This window comes from Zeus faber (genome assembly GCF_960531495.2).
Source record: "Zeus faber genome assembly, chromosome: 4".
NCBI lineage: Eukaryota > Metazoa > Chordata > Actinopteri > Zeiformes > Zeidae > Zeus > Zeus faber.
The window spans coordinates 4,928,205-4,948,033 of NC_137191.1; the positions used below are offsets into that span (position 1 = coordinate 4,928,205).

Sequence of the window (19,829 nt, forward strand, 5' to 3'; positions counted from 1 at the left end):
CAGCACATGCCCCACAATACGCACGGTAGCCCAGGACGGCGCACCGAAAGTTGGTTCAAATTCTAACTTTAAAATTGGAGTACATATTATAAGATATTCAAACTAATGTGTTTTCTTTTCCAGAAGGGATAGTCAAACGTGGATTTTGGCCAATGTTGACAGCCCTATTGGTTAGATTGTGTAACATTATAAATAAAGCCCTTTTTTTTCCATTTTATTTTTTTAATCGCAGCCCTTTGTGATTTGAAAATTGTGTTTTATTATATTGCCATGTCGATTTCAATCTTATTATAATCATTCAGCCCGAATGCGGACTCACTTTTCCTTCGGGACTGCGAAGGGGAAGAGGTGGTGGTGCTGTTGGCACCTCCTCCATCCTCCTCCTCTTTGGATTCGGCCTTCATGTCCGGCTTCTTCTCCTCCACCTCCATTGGCTCCTGCTTTACCTCCATGTCCTCCTTCTTCATTGACAGTGAACCGGAGTCGTCCTCCTAGTTAGTTGGATCCAGGGCTCTGGTTAGCTTTGTAGCTCACTCTTACGATATCATAATGCAGTGGTTCTCAATGTGGGTTCCACAAACCACCACTCCAAGGGGCTCCAGGTGGTGCCCAGCAAAATGATTAATAGTTAAACTTCACCATTAATCTATTTACAAGACATAAGCACCATTAGAGAATGCACAATAATGACTCTCTGGCTCATAGTTTCACTCTCCCTAACTTTAGCATCAACAGTTATGAAACTTTGGACTAAATCACATCTAAAAATAAAAATCCCAGACACTAAATCTTCAAAAAGGGTCATTGATATGAAAAGGGTTGGGAATCACTGTTTGAATGAATATATGAGTACACTCCACGATGAGCTCCTCATTTTACCCCTGGCCATATCACCCACCTCCATTTTGGTCTCTGTTTTGACCCTGGTGGAGTCAAACTCCTGCTGGTCGTGGTGCGGTTCGGCTTTGGTCTCTTGGATGGGCAGGTCGGCTCCGGCGTGCTGAGGGTGCAGGTCTGCGCCGGCCGCTGAGGCCGGAGTAGGGACCCGGTTATCCAGACTGGCCCCAGGTTGAGAGAGCTTGAAGGACAGAGAGAGAGAGAGAGAGCGAGAGCGAGAGCGAGAGAGAAGGTCGGAAGTGAAGAAAGGGAGAGGAGGAAGAAAAATTAATCAAGACACAGGTTCAGATACGTGGACGTAGCAAAACACAGGACACAGGCCATTGGCAATTCATTGCTCCCCTAACAGCGATGTTCCCCATGTGATGAAGCTATGAAAAAGGGTGCAGTAATAAGACGAAGCAGTATATATGGGTGGGGGCAGTTGATTTGGAGGTGGCTTGGGGGGGGGGGGGAACGACATGCAGAGTCTCAGTCTCACCGGCGTGGTGGGGGGCTGAGGTGGGGGCTGCGTCTGTGCTGTCGCGGGAAGCTCCGCCTGGGTTTGGGGCTGGGTGGGGCGGGGCGGGGTGGCACCCTGGCCCGGGGCTGGGCCGGGGAGGGTAGGGGTGGAGCTGCGGCTGGAAGGCTGGGGGTGCGGCTGGTTAGTGCCCCCTACAGCCAGGGAGGCAGCGGGTGGAGGCGTGGAGTGCAAGGGGGTTTGGGAGGAGGCTAGCTGGGGGCCCAACGAGGGGCCAAGTGCATTCAGTGTGAGATTAGCGCCTTGCTGCTGCTGCTGCTGCTGCAGCAGAGGGGGAGGACACACACACACACACACACGAGGCAGGTAGAACAAAACAGAAGGAACAAAACAGAAGGAAGGACAAAGACAAACACGCATACGAGATACAAAGATTGGGGTTAAGATTTGGGTTTAGAGGCAACAATTATTTTCATCGGCATGAGATTCATTTCAGCGAGGATCATTAGGTAGCTGCTCAGTCTAAAACAGGGGTCTTCCTGCAGTGCTTGGGGACCACATAAAGCCCACATGACAATTTACAACTGACAATATATTCTTCATGTTTATAACATAGTGACAGATCTGATTGGCTACCTAGCAATGGCCGACGCCAAAACAATTAGGAATTGTGCTGAAAGAGCCCTGGTTAATTTAAAATAGTCAAAAGAAGCAATACTGTAGAAGATTCCTCGTTATTTGTACTGATTATTCCACGTGGAGGGAGTCCTACAATCTCGGTGATGGAAATCCTTGAATGGTCAGTTAATGTCTGTGGGTAAAATAAACGTCTGTTTTTCTTCTGGAAGCCCAGCCTCACACATAGGCCCAACTCTGAAGAGTTCCAGGTTGCAGGGAACCACAGAGCTGGCATTGTTCTTGTATAGTTATACTGAATTATCATAAAACAAAACAGAGTAGTCTGCCAATTATTTTGCGTCGAGGAACTTACAGGAGCAACATTATTTTGCCCCATCCACCTCAATAATTCTGCATTTGTTTCAGTGAAACCATTTCAAGTTTAAAGTCAAACCCCAATCAGAGTTTAAATCACAGTTTAAAGTTAATCCTGGTTTAAGGTAAAAGATTTGAACAGAGATTTCAATTTAACTCCAAACCAGGTTTAGAGTATGGTGCGACAGGGTTAATTGCTAAACCTGGACTTAACCCAGTTTAAGAGATAACCCTTGTTGGTGCAACCCACCCTTCATGTTTTCAGAATATCAAACAGAATAGAATATGACAAAGATTTAGGATATCAGCATAACACTTTATTTTACACATTTAGTGATTTCATTTATTTATAATAAAATATTTTTGTGATTGGGATTCTATTATATTATTTTAAAAATAGACAGAAGGCAATTTCATAATAAAGCATAATAATATATCAGATAAAATCTGTTTTTCCCCTTAATGCTCAACTCTGTAGGAGAGGACAACTTGGCCATTGGCCCCTAGGTAATTTGAGTTTGAGACCCCTGATCTTAAAGAAAAAAACAGTAATTAAGTTTCTTGTTCAAACAGTTCACACTCACACTCCACCTTGCGTCCCACTCCATCTCTCACCTGTGTGACCGCTGCCTGTGCCGGCGGCTGGCCCGTGCCGGGCCCCACAGCTACATTCATAGCGGCGGCTGCGGACCCCGGGGGGAACTGTGTCTGGGTCAGAAACTGACCCTGGCTGGCCGTCTGGCCGACTATGCCGCCTCCACCATGAGCTGCCATCATGCCCTGCGCCTGGGGCATTCTGGAGGGGGACATTCCCATCTGAACCAGACGACAAGAGAAGAAGGATTAACCTGAGCTGTGGCAGTGTTGATGAACGTCGGCGGGGGGGGGGGATTCTCTAAACCAGGGGTTCCCACAGCTGTGTTATAGCCCTCGTGGCAGACTAAGCCCTGGCTGTGGATGTGCAACATAATTGTTTCATGGTGGCATAACATACAGTAAATGGAAAATTTTTAATTAAAGTAGTTGAATTGTGATTATTTGTACAGCAGTTAATAATCGGCTAAAATTTCCCAGGTACATTTGCAACAGCCCTACTGAATGGTGACTGTCCCATATCAGACACCTCAATTGCCATTACCTAAAAAAGCTCTGCCTGGCTGCATCGGGCTGCTGGTTTTACCTGCTTCTGCCAATTGCTTCACTTGCCCTCTAAAAGTTTCATAACAAAGGTAATTTAAACCACTTTTCTGCTCGCACCTGCCACCTCTCTCACTTTTACTCTTGCTCTATCGAGTAGTCATAATTGAGTACAATGGTTGCTAAGTACTGCAGACTGATTATTCGCAGGTTGGTAGAGTAGAAAAATGATTTAGTGTAACTGGTCCTCGATTTTTGACGGGGTCTTATTTGCAGTTTAAAAAGGCCTTGATTTGAAGGGCGCTAATAGTAATTATACCCTTTTTAATAGGAATCAATCAACCCTGTGGCTTTTCTTCTGCAAAGACTTCAATTTTAATCAGTGGATTTCCTTTCAAAGTTGAGCATCTTGATGGAGCTATGCTATGCTATGCAATTTAAATTATACATAACGTTTTAAAATAGCCGGGATATTTAGTGGAATAGTACAGGAGTCTCGGTTCTTCTGAAATTGTTAGTTCATAAGAATAACCAACTGTCATTCATCTTAGTGTGTTTTAATTAATATTAATCCCTAAAATGGTTATCCAGCTCTTTCCTCACCGCTGGGACAGAGCTCATGTTGATCTGCTGCGGGTGGTTCATGGGGGAGGCGGCTCGCGGTCCCATGGGTGCCTGGGGCATCTGGACGTTGGGCAGCACCATGGGGTTGAATTGGTTTATTCCTGCATACAACGCCGGATGACAATGGCATTACATACTGAGGTTGTGTGTGTGTGTGTGTGTGTGTGTGTGTGTGTGTGTGTGTGTGTGTGTGTGTGTGTGTGTGTGTGTGTGTGTGTGTATATATATATATATATAGTTATATATATATAGTTATTTATTATATATACACAGAGGAATATTCCCACAAACTTTTTCTGCTTTTTCAATTATATATTTTTTTAATTGAATGACAGAAGTACCTTGAGGGACCTGCATGCGGTTCATTATTGGATTTGGCACGTTGGGAATCGGCACAGGACCATCTGGAAAAGATCAGATAAACAGGATACTCTAGTCAGAAATCATGTAACAAAACACAAACAAACAAAAAAAAAAAGCAATAAAGAGTAAATAAATAAAGCAGATTAAATTCCACTTAATTTATTATCATTATACTAACACACAGGTGTATAGCACACAGGTGTATAGCATTCCTTTCGGAATCATGTGTCTGAATAATGAGACCGCAGCACACAAGTATTTCTGGTTAAACAAAACTATAAAGTTCTTTATGTTGTTTAAAAAAAAAAAAAAAAAGTAGATGTGTAATAAACAAAGGTTTAAATGAACAGCATTGTCTGCTTCAAGTCTTTACAATAAACACAATCTAAAAAATACAACTTAAACCAACAAATAAACTAACAAATTAAACTTGAAGTCACTGTCATGAGCTTCCATTTGCTGTGATGTGCCAATGTCGGCAGTGAAACTTATTACCGCTGCACTCCATTTGGTTTTCTCTGCACTTGCACATCAATTAGGTCCACAAGAATAAACACTCGATACCTATATATTCAACACTATATTTTTACTTAATAATTCCATTTCTTGTATTAATAGTTCAATATCATAATATACTCCCTGCGTGTTTTTGTAAGTATAATAGGGCTGGGCGATAAAACGATCTCGATCATTTTCAATCTTCCATGACAACATAGATACATTTACGAGATATATTTTCGATACAGAGTCCGTTTTCCTCTACCTACGACCCGACGCGAACAGCCAATCGTACAGCAGAGAAACAAACATGTGACACGAACAGCCAATCATACAGAACAGAGAAACAAACACGTCACACAAACAGCCAATTATACAGCAGGAGAGCTGGGGCTTCCTCCGCGCTCTCTGGCCGGCACCGGGCAGTTGGGATGAGGCCCACGGAGGTGATGCGGCTGGTCTTCCCCAAACACCAATTTGAACTCGAACTGGCCCTCATCCCAACTGGGGCCGTCGTGGCCCACATTCCCGCAAAGGGAGAACGATTAAAGAAAGAATCTCCTCTCAAAACGTCTCCACATGTAATCACAGAGCACAGATTTGGAAACTTCAGACTGTTTTCAGACGACAATGATGAATATATTATATGTTTAAATGTACACGCCGAGCCATAACATCGAAACCACTGACGGGTGAAGTGATAACATTGATCATCTTGTTCCAATAGCACCTGTCAGGTCGTGGGATATATTAGGCAGCAAGTGAACAGTCAGTTCTTGAAGTTAATGTGTTGGAAGCAGGAAAAATGGACAAGCATAAGGATCTGAGCCACTTTGACAAGGAGCACATTGTGATGCTGGACGACTTGGTCAGAGCATCTCCAAAACCACAGGTCTTGTGGGGTGTTTCTGGTATGCAGTGGTTACTACCTACCAAAAGTGGTCCAAGGAAGCACAACCGGTGAACCTGTGACAGGGTCATGGACGCGCAAGGCTCATTGATGTGCATGGGGAGCGAAGTCTAGCCCGTCTGGTTCGATCCCACAGAAGAGCTACTATAGCACTAATTGCTGAAAAAGTTAATGCTGCTATGATTAACCCTGTCCACCCCTGAAAGCGCATACAAAGGCCACGTGACCATCAGAATTGGACCATGGAGCAACGGAAGAAGGTGGCCTGGTCTGATGAATTACATTTTTCTCTACACCATATGGATGGCCCGGTGCGTGTGCGTTGTTTAACAGGGGAGGAGATGAGAAGAAGGCAAACCAGCAGAGGCAGTATGATGCTCTGGAGAATGTTCTGCTGGTAAATCTTGGGTCCTGGCATTCATGTGGATGTTACTTTGACACGTAGCACCTACCTAAATGTATCACCTACCTACCTATTGTTGCAGACCAAGCACACTCCTTCATGTCAACGGTATTCCCTGATGGCAGTGGCCTCTTTCAGCAGGGTAATGCGCACTTCTACGCTGTAAAAATTGTTCAGAAATGGTTTGAGGAACATGACAAAGAGTTCAAGGTGTTGACTTGGCCTCCCAAGTCCACAGATCTCAATCCGATGGAGCATCTGTGCTGGAACAACAAGCCCAATCCGTGGAGGCCCCACCTCCCAACTTCCAGGACTTAAAGGATCTGCTGCTAACGTCTTGGTGCCAGATACCACAGGACACCTTCAGAGGTCTTGTGGAGTCCATGCCTCCACAGGTCAGAGCTGAGTTGGCAGCTCAGGTGGTAGAGCTGGTGGTCTAGCGATCTAAAGGTTGCTGGTTCGATCCCAGGCTCCTCCTGCTAGCATGCTGTAGTGTCCTTGAGCAAGACACTTAACCCCTAATTGCTCCTGATAGCTGCGTCCGTCGGTGTTTGAACAATTGTAAGTCGCTTTGGATAAAAGCGTCTGCTAAATGACTAAATGTAAATGTAATGTACTCATTAATCACTTTTTTGTTTGCATATTTTTTATTAAATTTTATTTATTCAGTGTTTAATGAAATGCTATGAGGGGGGAGAAGACGACAGCCTTCACGAGGCCTCTCCTGTGAGTAGTGAGAAATGGTGCAAGACCAACTCACGAAACTAATGTCGCCAAAGAATCATCGAGCTGGCAGACCAAGGTACAAGCCAATGCCAAAACCAAGGCAGAGAACATCCTCTTTAGGACGGGCGGACACCCCCACCGTCGAAAACCAAGGTCTGCCGGTGCTCCAACTCAATGTCGAGGGCCTTACCATCGCAAAACTCGAAGTCATCAGGCATCTCGCCGATTCCAACAAAGTGGCAGCGGTCCTCCTGCAAGAGACACACTGGGTGTCAGATGAAAACCTCAAGCTTCCTGGGTTCTCCCTCGCTGGATCCATCCACAGCAAGAAGCATGGAATGGCAACCTTCGTCCGAGATGGTTTGAGCTGGGCAGCCACCAGCCAATCTCCACCTGGCTGCAACATCGAGTGGCTGGCCACTAAAATCCAAGAAACATCTGTCGTGAACGTATATAAGCCCCCACCAACAGCGCTGACTGCATCATCACTTCCATCCGTGACTGCTCCTGCCATCTATGCAGGTGACTTCAACTGCCAACATACGGATTGGGGTTACCAACACACATCACAGGATGGAGAAGCACTGAGTGAGTGGGCCTCTAACATTGAGGCACTACTGCTGTACGACCCAAAGGAGCCCCCAAGCTTCTGCTCTGCACGTTGGAACTCTTATACCAACTCAGATCTGGCCTTCGTCATATGCCGCAGTAACGACCTGAAACCGGAGAGACGTGTCTTGGACAGGTTCCCTCGCTCACACCACCGGCCATCCATCATCAAAGTACCATCCCTAGTACAGCCGGTAGCTGGCAAACCGGTCAGGAGATGGAACTTCAGGAAGGCGAACTGGCAGTCGTTTACGGTGGAAACAGAAAGAAGAACTGCTGGTCTCATGGACCCAGAAGCAGAAGATGTGGATGCTGCATACATTGCCTACTGTGAAGTCCTCCTAAGGGCAGCAAAGCACAACATCCCACGTGGCTACAATAAAAACTATATCCCGGGCTGGGATGAGGAGTGCAGCTGCCTGTTGCGCCAACACCAGCAGGCGATCACCAGGGAAGAAATGGACGCAACAGCAACAACCCTACTGCAGAAGCGGGATGACACCCGAAGGGCTAGGTGGACGGAAGTAGCGGAATCCATCGACTTCACCCACTCCAGCCGGAAGGCGTGGCAGACCATCAACTTGCTCTCAGGGAGAAAAACAACACCTCGTAGGTGTCCAGTGACTGCAGATGCTATTGCTTCCCAGCTCCTGAAAAATGGTCGCTTCCCTGATGCGGACAAAAACTTCGCACGACTGACATCGTGTGAGGTATCATCCCTCTCCAGAGCAGCCAGCGCTGATGCTAATCTCTCAGGAGACTTCACAGCAGCCGAGCTAAAGGCAGCAATTAAAAAACTGAAGCTGGGCAAATCACCAGGTCGAGACAATATCCACCCAGAGTTTGTTATGCACCAAAGTGAAAGAACATCTCAATGGCTACGCACATTCTTCTCATCATGCTTCCGGAGGTCCAAGCTCCCGAAGACCTGGCGCCGTGCTTCCATCATAGCCTTGCCAAAGCCGAACAAACCCGCCGAAGACCCGAAGTCCTACAGGCCCATATCCCTGCTCTGTGTCCCGTACAAGATTCTGGAGAGGCTGATCCACAGCCGCATTGAGCCAGTGGTGGACCCTCAACTCCCACCGGAACAAGCCGGCTTCCGCAGAGGCAGGTCAACGGTGGACCAGGTAACGCTACTCACCCAGGACATCGAGGACAGCTTCCAAGATAATGAGAAAGCTGGAGTAGTATTCCTGGACCTGACAGCCGCTTATGACACCGTGTGGCACCGTGGACTACACCTGAAACTGTTGAGAACAATCCCGGACCGGCACATGGTGAGATTTATTATGGAGATGCTATCTAACCATAGCTTCATCCTACAAACCAGCGATGGCCAGACCAGCAGGCTCAGAAGGCTGAAGAACGGTGTCCCGCAAGGCTCTGTCCTCTCACCAATGTTATTTAACATCTATATTCACGACCTGCCAGACACAACATCCAAGAAGTACGGCTATGCGGACGACCTGGCCATCATGCTTCGATGCCCAACATGGAACACTATGGAAGAAGGCCTCAACCGAGACATGGGCATCCTGGCAGACTACCTCCAGAAGTGGCACCTTCAGCTCAGCATGGGCAAAACAGTGTCTGCAGCTTACCACCTCTACAACCGGGAGGCAAGAAGGGAACTGGACGTGCATGTTGGCAACATCCGCCTGGAGTTCCAGCAAGCCCCCAAGTACCTCGGCGTATGCTTGGACCGGACGCTGTCCTACAAGCAGCACCTGGATGAAGTGAAGGCCAAGACAACCGCAAGGGTCTCGCTCATCCGCCGCCTTGCAGGCTCGACTTGGGGAGCTTCCCCCCAGACCCTACGCATATCCACGCAAGCCCTGGTCCTACCCGTAGCGGAATACTGTGCCCCTGCCTGGAGCAGAAGTCCACATGCGAACAAGGTGGATACTGTCATCAACAGCGCCCTCCGGATAGTAACTGGTTGTCTGAAACCCACCCCTGTGTCCTACCTGCCAGTCCTAGCTGGTATCGCCCCACCCAGTCTCCGACGGGAAGCAGCTACCCTCGCCCTGGCAAGGAAAGCCCAGAAGAACGACTGGCACATCCTACACAAAGCCACAACAACACCGGCACCACCATGCAGGCTCAAGTCTCGCCATCCCTACAACAAGGCAGCACAAGAGATGCTACAGTCGATCCCTGACGACTTGTCCAAGGACGCCTGGCTGGCAGCATCCTGGAGACAATCGTGGGAGTCAGCTGCGCCCTCCCGCATCCAACGATACATCCGGGACCCAGGAGGAGGTGTAAAAGGAGAAGACATGCCACGCCACCTATGGACCTCGCTGAACCGCCTGCGTACTGGCGTCGGGCGCTTCAAGTCCTCTCTAAAGAAGTGGGGCCTATCCGACAGTGCGTCATGCGAGTGTGGCGAACCTGAACAGACTGCCGAGCACATAATCACCAGCTGCCCCCTATACAGCCCACCCTCAGAAGCTGGCCTTTTTGACCTGGGACTGGAGACGAGGGCGTGGCTATATGACACTGAGTTGGCCATCTGATGATATACGAAAGAAGAAGAAATGCTATGAGAATACACTTGAAACTGTAAATTTTGCATTATTATTAAATATATATTCAGATAATTATCGACATCGATCAATATTAAAAAAACCATTGTGATAACCTTTTTGGCCATATTGTCCAGCCCTATTCTATAATGTTTTTAATTGAATGGACAATCTAAAAAAAAAAAAAATATATATATATAGGAATGCCTAACTCAAAGAATATCAGTCGTGTGAGGGCGATCTGACTGAATATTCAAATAATCAAATTTCAGGGGGCAGCCCTAAACCTATTGCTATAAGCTACTTTGACCGGGAGGGACAAAAACAATGAACCTGTACAAGTCACAAAAACTCCAAATGTGTGTTGTTGCACAACGTTAGGACAAAGCGATGCAATTCAATGCTTTTAAATAATTCAGAATTCATTCATTCAGGAAGGTATAAGAAGCATTCACTCACTCTGGGGCCTGGGGCCCAGGGCGTTGGGCTGGGGGGGGCCCTGGGCAGCCATTGGAGCCTGGTTGATGATCTGCTTCTGCAGCCGTGAGCGCCTCTTCTCCTCCAGCTCCTTCTGGATCTTGTAGATCTTCTCAGCCAAGAAGTGGTAATACTCGTCCTTGAGGGATAGAAGATGAGGAGGATGATGATGAAGCTATATCAAACCAGGCATATTTTAGTAATTGCTCCCTGATTTAGGCCTGTCATGATAACTCATTTTGTTGGACGATATATTGTCCCAGAAATAATTGTGATAAACAATAATGTAATTTTAAGACAATTTTTTGCCACCAATATAATGATAATATAATAGCAAAAAAATGCAAGTACACCCTTTCAAATAGAAATTGACTTTTAATTCATAAAAATATTCAGACATTGCTATGCTAAAAAATATATCCTAAATATTCCTTTTGTCCCTGGGTTGAGCTGGCTGGTCTCCGGGGGTGAGGGGGCGCTCCTGGCGGGTGCCTGCGGCTGTCCGTATGTTGGTTTGAGGCATGGCCGCGGATTTGGGGCTCGGGCCGAGCGGGGACCTGAGCTTGGCCGGGTGCTCAGTGCGGGGCTCCCCGTGTGGTCTCCTTTGGTGGGGGACGGACTCCTGTCGTCGCACCGGGCTGCCTGGGGACCTGTTCGCTGGGCTGTCTACCACCCTCTGTTCTGTGGGCTGCATGCGTGAAGGCCGTGGCTGGCCAGGGGCCTGATGGGGGCATGGAGCTGCCCGGCATGGCAGAGGCACATGGCGGGCCGCTCTGCGCCCATGGGCGGCCGCTCTGGGTTGGGTACCTCTGGGTACAGGAGGTGGGTGGGCTATGGCGTGGCCGGGTCCATGGGCGGGGTCCGCGTAGCTGCTGCCTGGCCCGCAACGTCCCTGTGTTGATCCGGCTGCACTTCGCCTCTCTCTCCCAGTGCCAAAACTCATACTCAGCACATACACCACACAATAGGCTTGCGGGACGGGTGGGGTGCGAGCTATGTGGGTGGCACATGGGGGTGCGGGGTCTCCTCACGCTCTCCCTGACTGGGTTATGCTCCTCAGGCCCTGGCGCATGGTTTGCTCTGTGGGCTTTCAGCTTCTCTCGGGTTGGGGGGTCTTCTGTGGCTGCAGGGCGGGGTGCTCGGGGGGACTCAGGAGTCACTTCAGGGCCTTTTCCGCTGCTTGGAGGCGCTATGAAATAATACGGACCCCATACACCAGATTAAATTGGGACAAGACCCGTGTGTGTGTGTGTGTGTGTGTAGGAGCTGCCTGAGCCTCGCCCACAGTGAAACACAGAGACAGAGAGCAGACAAATGGACAGAAGCAGTACGACCACAAATGACAGCAAAGCGTGTCCCAGCACCGTATTTTTCTGTACATTCGGCTCAGATAAATTCATTTGTGATTATATGTATTTGGGAATTGTGGCAAATAATTCCTTCCATAACGTGTTTATTAACTTTGAAACGTGTAACATTTCGGCCACATGATGTCATTTCGCTGGCACTTTTGTTCAAAGCCATTTCCAAATATATTTTTCCATAAGTTCAAATATAAGTAGAGTAGTTATGGATATAGAAAACAGATTGTCGTTAAGAGCAGCAGAAAGCAGCGAGTTGGTTTGATCGTAAATTCCAACATGACTTGAACGCAGCACCTGTGCAGAGAGTCCACCGTGGATTCTAGCGTTGATAAAACTCATCCAGGGACTATGTTCGTGGTCACTGTCAAAACTCTAAAGTATAAGGAGGAGATCGCGATTTTGGAGGTTTCTTCTGTCACCGAGGTTTTGTTGCGTTGATACTTGGGAGTAGCGGCGTCCCTCCCCGGCACTGTGAAAAAATATTCTCTTTTTTTTCTGCCGCAGTGTAAACAAACACACATGTAAACACAACAGCAATCACAGAGGTCAGAAAAATTATCGAGGTCATGTCCATATATCGTACGATTAGTCGATAGAGTAATTATCGCGACAGGCCTATCATGATTCATCACCATATAAATAATTGCGATTAACAATTTCATTGTCCTGGTTTTTATGCAACCCACCCTGCTGTTAGCCGACTCGTACATGTCGCCCTCCACCTTCCGGGCGTAGGCCACCAGGTTCTCCATTCGCCTGTCTTTCAGAGCCGCCGGGTCGGGGGTGGGGAATATGGCTTGTACTCTACACAGAAAACAAAAAAAAGTTAAATTGAGAGAACTGAGCAGATATGGTAACAACAAAAATACTTCCCCATTGTGAGTAGACACATGGGTCCCCTTGTGGTTTTACCCACTAGAGCTTGTATTCGAACTAATAACTGCACTATCACCCGAAACATGAGTCGGGGGTTGCCAAACTTTTATGATCAATAATGCACACACACACACACACACACACACACACACACACACACACACACACACACACACACACACACACACACACACACACACACACACACACACACACACACACACACACACTTTTGGTCTTTTTCTTTTTTTACTGCATTGTAGAAAAATAGTCAAGACTACGGGGTCATGTAGGAACCAATAGAGTGCTAAACAAATCAAAATATATTTTAGATTCTTCAAAGTGGCCACCCTTGGCCTGATGACAGCTTTGCAGTCTTGGCGTTCTCTCGACCAGCTCTATGAGGTTAGTCACCTGGAATGCTTTTCCAGCAGCCTTCAAGGAGTTCCCACATATGCTGAGCACTTGTTGGCTGCTCCTCCTTCACCCTGCGGTCCGACTCATCCCAAACCATGTAAATTGGGTTTAGGTCGGGTGGGGGGTGGAGGCCAGGTCATCTGATGCAGCATTCCAACGCTCTCCTTCTTGGTCAATTTGCCTTCATAAAGCCCCAAGGTATGTTTTGGGTCATTGTCCTTTTCAAAAACAAATGACGGTCCCTCTAAGCACAAACCCAGATGGGATGGCTGTAGTAGCCATGCTGGTTAGGTGTACAGTGTCACCAGCAAAGCCACCCCAAACCATCACCCATTACCCCCCCCCCCCTTAAGTTCTTCACGGTGGGAAGCCACACATTCAGAGATCATTTGTACGCCTTCTTTAAGTCTCATGGCTGTTGGAACCAAAAATCTCAAATTTAGACTCAAGACCGAAGGACAGACTCCCTCAAGGTCTGAAGTCCATTGCTCATGTTCATTTGCCCAAGCAAGTCTCTTCGCGTTAACAGTGGTTTTCGTCTTCAGTAGTGGTTTCCTTGGAGCAATTTGACCGTGAAGGCCCGATTCACGCAGTCTCCTCTGAACAAGTAGATGTTGAGATGCGTCGGTTACTTGAACTCTGTAACGCATTTATTTGGGCTGTAATCTGAGGTACAGTTCATTCGTGATTCCTGAGGCTGGTTACTCTTAATAAATGTATCCTCTGCAGCAGATGCAACCCCGGGGTCTCCTTTCCTGTGGCAGTGCTCCTGAGAGCCGGTTTCACCATCGCGCTTGATGGTTTTTGCGGCTGCACTTGAAGAAACTTTAAAATGTCTTGAAATTTTCCTGCTGGACTGACCTTAATGTCTTAAAGTAATGATGGACTCTTTGCTTAGTTGGGCTGTGTCTGTTCTCGCCATTATATGGCTTCTACTACAGACAAAATAATAAATGGGGTTATTTACTGTATATCAACCCTACTTTGTCACAACACAACAGATTGACTCAAAGGCATTAAGGAAAGAAATTCCACACATGAACAGGGCACGTCTGCTAATTGAAAAGCATCCCGGATGACTACATCACAAAGCTATTTGAGAGAATGCAAAGAGCATGCAGTCGTCAAAGCAAAGGGGTGGCTGCTTTGAATAATAATCAAATATATACTTTGATTTGTTGAACATTTTTTTGGTTACTACATAACCCCACGTCTAATTTCATAGTTTTGATGTCTTCACTATTACAGAAAAAAGTAAAAATAAAAACCCTTGAAACTTTTGACTGGGCACACACACACACACACACACACACACACACACACACACACACACACACACACACACACACACACACACACACACACACACACACACACACACACACACACACACACACACACACACTCTTCCAGTGCTGTGCTGTTTAACATTAAACTTGCTGACACATGCTGACAAAAAGTTTTAATCTCACTACAAAAACACAAGTTTTAGGGTGATAACATATATTACAAAAAATATATACATACTTCAAAACAAAATAATATTTACAAAAACAGTACTGCTGACCACTTGCATTTCCCTCCCAGACCCCAGTTTGGGAACCCCTGACACACTCAAGTGGAAATACTGCATTAAAAAACAAGTTTACTCACGAACTGGCCCTTGGTTAGGAACATTTCAACTTCCTGTTTGTGAGGTCAGCATTTAACTATGACAGTACCCGAGAACTCCATCTGCCGTTACTATGGCGATGGACCTCATACAGAAGGAATTCTGTGTTACAATCCACAAATATATATAAAATAAATACAAATACACAAAGATGAATAAATACTACAATCCACAAGCCTGTTTTAGGATTTTTAAAAGCAAAAATCAGAAACAAAAATATAAGGGGGAATAAGGGGATGGGTTAGAGTGGAACCTGGAGTGGATCATGGAGTGGAGTGGACCCTCACTATGGCAAACAAAGTTCTCAGCAAAATGATATGTGCTGGCGTCACAAAAATAAAATGGAAAAAAAAACCCTAAAAACATATCTCTATAATTATTCAAAACTTGTCGGCTGATTTCGAAACCACTATTAAATTGTTACGGTTCCGTCATGTTGGTGACTGTAACCTGGCGCAAACTTGGTGCTCCCAGAATCTGCCTCATACCCACTTTCCCACTACACCGAAAACCTGGTAACACCCACTAACATCTGGCATTTGTCATTAGCGGGAAAGGTTACATCCGGGTTTCAGTCCCGGGACAAATGACCCTGCAATAGTCACAGTTTTATATCGGCCCAAGCTCCAATTGGCTCTGATGGAAACAGGACACACCTGGGTCGATGCGCTTATTTTCGCCCCTTTAGATGTTACGCCCGTTGAAATTGAGTCCACTCCAGGATCCAGTGAGAATCTACTCCAGGATGCAGTCTGCGCCTGCACTCCACCCCTCCACCCACTCTTCCTTCCCTCCAACATAATGTGTGTCACAGAACACAATTCCACCAAACAGATCCGCATGTGGTTCAAATATTTAAAAGGGTCAATAGACAACTTGTTTGCTTTTACTTATCATTATCATAATGTAATGTTGATTGCACATTGTAATGGCGATAGAAAAATGACACTGGTTCCCTATTATCCTGGATATCGCTCTGCAATATGGACTGCCACCGGAAAAATTATGGATTTACGGCAGCGCGTCACAGGAAGTGCCTAAAACCATTCGTGGAAACGGCGGGCGGTGGAGCAATCTGCTCCAGGTAGATCATAAACCCTTGAATATAAGAATGACTCATTGAAATTGGTTGAGGTAATGCAAACGCTACAGTGCTTTATATCCAGAGAAACTGCAGCTTCCCCGTTTTCCTTGTGTTTACGTACAGGCCAGTCTTACCCGTTCCAATATGGCGGCGACGTTGACTTATCGCAGCACGGGTCGAAGCAGTCAATGCGGCGTCTATCTATATATCTATGATTACACAACCAAAAGAAATACGCTGGGGGGTGGGTTTGAAAAGTTGTCTATTGCAGCTTTAAATGCGTGTTTAGTCATGAAAGCAATAAAAACATGACAATGAGCTGCGATCAGTCTCTCACACACGTACACAAAATATATTTAATCACATATAAACAATGCTACATTCATTTTTTTAAATTGTTCAGGTCGCCACAATTCTCCAAATCCACGACTCGATGACTCTCAGCACTGCCATTGTTTCACGAGTCTTGGTTTGTAAAGAAAAACACTTGTTTCTCAATAAGTAACATATTGAAACATTAAAAATCATAAATAATAACAAAAGGTATGAACATATTTAAACAACACATCTAAACAGTTAGGAGCATTAGTAAAACTACACTTAAGAATAATAAACAATACGTTACTTATTACACTACTTTATTGGGGGTTTTTTTGTACTGTTCTAATTCTAATCGGATTTCGTTCTTGCAGCCATATGCCAGTTGGGCGGTGCAGTGTGCCTTGAGGGATGCGGCACAGCGGACACCTCCGGCGCACGCTGCATTTGTTTATGTCAGACAATTTTTGCTCGTTTTGATCGATTTTCAATTCCGAATCAGAATTGAGACAACCCTAAAATTGTTTACACAACACAAGTAATACTTTGTTTGTGAATAGTGAAATAAATTTGTTCCTTTTTGTGTCATGTTTTTTAATAAAGATTAGTGGATTGCAGCATTTATTCATCTGTTTTCATTTATATTTTGATATATATTTGTGAATTGTGACACAGTGTTCCGTCCGTATTCTCGCGACCATTTAAACGACCCTGCTGCCGGAGCGTGGACTTACAGCTTGTGGACGAGGTGATTGCGCAGATCCTGAGTAACGTGCTCGTGCCATGTCTTCCTGGTCCCGGTGGCAGAGAGGGGGGCGGCAGTGGGGAGGTTGCCCAGAGAGCCCACGGCTAAGCTGTCCGACAGCAGCTGACTGGAGCGGCAACGGGATTGAAGGTTAATTGTCATATAATTGCGATTAACAATTCAATGGTATGAGTTCATGATTTTGCAACAATCTATGTCTGTTGCAGATGAGCCACTGAACATTGAAAGATAACAAATCAGCTAGAAAGTTAATTTGCCGAAACTGATTGGAACTCACCTCATTCGCACTTTGATTATTGAAAAATCTCTAACGTAGGTTCAAAATTCCCTTGACATGTGAATCTAAACATGATTGTAGAAAATGCTTGCGATTTGCTCAAATATCAGCAGTTATGTTATAATTGCGACAAATATATATGTAAATATATGTTTATTTTCTTTAATTTCTTAACTTTTTCTTTACCGGCTAAAGTCATTGTTTATTGTCCTCCTAAATTAAATTTAAAAAGTATAAATGTATCCATATTTTACGTGCAACAGATTACTTATCAATGAAGTTTTAAAAACTTGTTCTTTATCCTGTTGGAATTGGAATTTCCGTTTTGATACCTAAAAAAGGACTCAGCAGGGACTCAAATAGAATAAATATATTAAAATAACAGTCGGGAGCTCCTGCTGTGTGACGGCTTGTTTTAAACGACATGATCTTTTTTTTAAACACTTGACTTGATAATAGCCCTGCATCTGTACGCAGGGGTCGAAGAAGTACTCAGAACTTTTACTGACGTAAAAGTACAAAAACCTCGGCACAAAATGATTCTCGTGAGACTTTTGAATTTCAAAAGTCCCTGAAAGTGAATATATTAAGCAGAGATACTTGACTGACTTGTTAGCGTTGAGGAGGGAGGAATCTGAATGGAGGTTGGCCTGTTCCGACGTGGGAACACCAAGCGCTGCGCCTCCAAGAGCCATCTGGTTACCTGCAGGCATCAGACAGCAACGAGCATGTGAGAATTACATAGTAAATCATGTGGTGTTCCACAAAGAGCTGCTCTTGGATCCAGTGTTTTACCAAGTGCATTGATGGGTCTCATCTGCTGCTGGGCCTGTGCACTCGGCGGGGCCGGAGACTGCCCCGGCCCCGGGGCCTGCTGTGCCGGGGACTGCCCGGCGGCCTGGCTGCTGTAGGGCAGCCCCAGTGCTGCGTAGGCCCTCTGCATGGAGCTGGGGTCTATGGGGGTGGAGGTGTTGATGGTGGGGGTGCTCGGCTGGCCAGTGCCAACTGAGGACATGGGGTTCTGGAGACCGGTGTTGGGTGAGCTTAGCATTGCTGGAGAAGGGAACAGGTTACTTGGTTATGTTTAATGTTGTCCATGTTCATGTCTTTATTATTCCTCATGGTGTACATTGCATATTCTTAAATCAATGAGCATGAGTAGTTTTTTTTGTATGCAATGCAAACTGGTATATTACACAGTTAACAGTATGAGACTATTGAAAATCAACCTGTATTCTGAAACGCTGCAGTCAGACCACTGAATCCAGAAGTAAACATTTACAACCTACAGAACTGAATCAATGCATGAAGCCCTTCAGGGACAAAACATTTACATATAATTCTTGATTCAGACCTCAGACAAAAAAAACGATTAAAAAAAACTGGCTCGGTGTAAAGACAGAAATCGGAGGAGGCAGAAGAATGAAAACTTAGTGTGTTTGTGTTGGCTGGGGAAAGCAAAAGCCATGTCACAAAACTCTCCAACATGCGAACCAAACAAGGAGAGACCGACACCAGAACAACAGAGAGAGACAAAAGAAGCAGAGTAGTATGATGAACTAGGGGGGGTGTTCCCGTTTTAAAGTAGAAAATGCAAGGAGAGAGGAGATTATGCAGTGATGAGACGAGAGAAGGAAAGCCAGCCATCTTGGAGGAGCGCAGCCAGAAATAAGCGGTCCAGCTGGTGGGCTTTACACAACAACGTATACACCCAATCTGTTTGTTTCGATGAGCTTTGTTTTTAACATAGTTCCACATTTTTTATTTTACAACCGGGTTATGTGGCTCCCTAACAGTTCAATTGGAGTTCGGAGAAATTACATTTTATTATCTTTTTCAAAACCTCTCAAGGAAGTGGGGTTCCTGCACTGAACCAATGCTGCGTCTAAGGAAATGGGAACTCAGCAAAATTCTGACCTCCTACGTGGAACAGTGGAAAGGAACGCAGCGTTTTAAGTCAGAATTTTGGGGCAGATTGCTCCGGCCCCGAGTTTGCTGAGACAACAGACCTGACGTTACAGTAACATGGCGCCACTCACCGTTTACAATGAACAAGGTTCCCCTTTGCAGGGGTTTTAGGATGTTGGGTGCTTATAGAATTCACAAGCTTGCCAAACCAGTGCAAATTTGCAGAGACTTCCTTGTTTTTTTTAACCGAACTGAGGCAATGGAACACATTTAGCTCTGAAGTGGGTACTACCAACTTAAAATTACGGACTTTTGACTTCCAGTGGAACGTAGCATGAAGTGTATTTCAGCAGTTACTTCCAGGTGCGCCAGCGCAGTAAAGAGGCCGTACTCACGTTGCAGGGTGCGCTTGTCGCTGGCGTTCTTCAGGGGCAGACAGACGGGGCAGTCGTGCCGAGTGCAGTTTTTCCAGTGGGAGATGATCTGTCTGGATGACGCACAATGAGCCACTGGACACGA

General features: G+C 45.9%; 1 protein-coding gene across 1 annotated transcript in view; it reads right to left on the bottom strand.

Moving 5' to 3' along the window:
* The window catches only part of crebbpa (CREB binding lysine acetyltransferase a), a 72,828-nt gene that overhangs the window by 17,869 nt on the left and 35,130 nt on the right, over positions 1-19,829 (bottom strand). Inside the window, exons 5-16 of the mRNA XM_079998563.1 lie at positions 19,706-19,819; positions 18,198-18,455; positions 18,012-18,105; positions 17,094-17,231; positions 12,679-12,796; positions 10,611-10,767; positions 4,453-4,515; positions 4,091-4,212; positions 2,966-3,166; positions 1,379-1,678; positions 899-1,078; positions 320-491 (exon numbers count right to left, since the gene is read on the bottom strand). Coding sequence (XP_079854689.1) covers positions 320-491; positions 899-1,078; positions 1,379-1,678; positions 2,966-3,166; positions 4,091-4,212; positions 4,453-4,515; positions 10,611-10,767; positions 12,679-12,796; positions 17,094-17,231; positions 18,012-18,105; positions 18,198-18,455; positions 19,706-19,819 — 1,917 coding nt within the window. The remainder of the gene's footprint in view (positions 1-319; positions 492-898; positions 1,079-1,378; positions 1,679-2,965; positions 3,167-4,090; positions 4,213-4,452; positions 4,516-10,610; positions 10,768-12,678; positions 12,797-17,093; positions 17,232-18,011; positions 18,106-18,197; positions 18,456-19,705; positions 19,820-19,829) is intronic.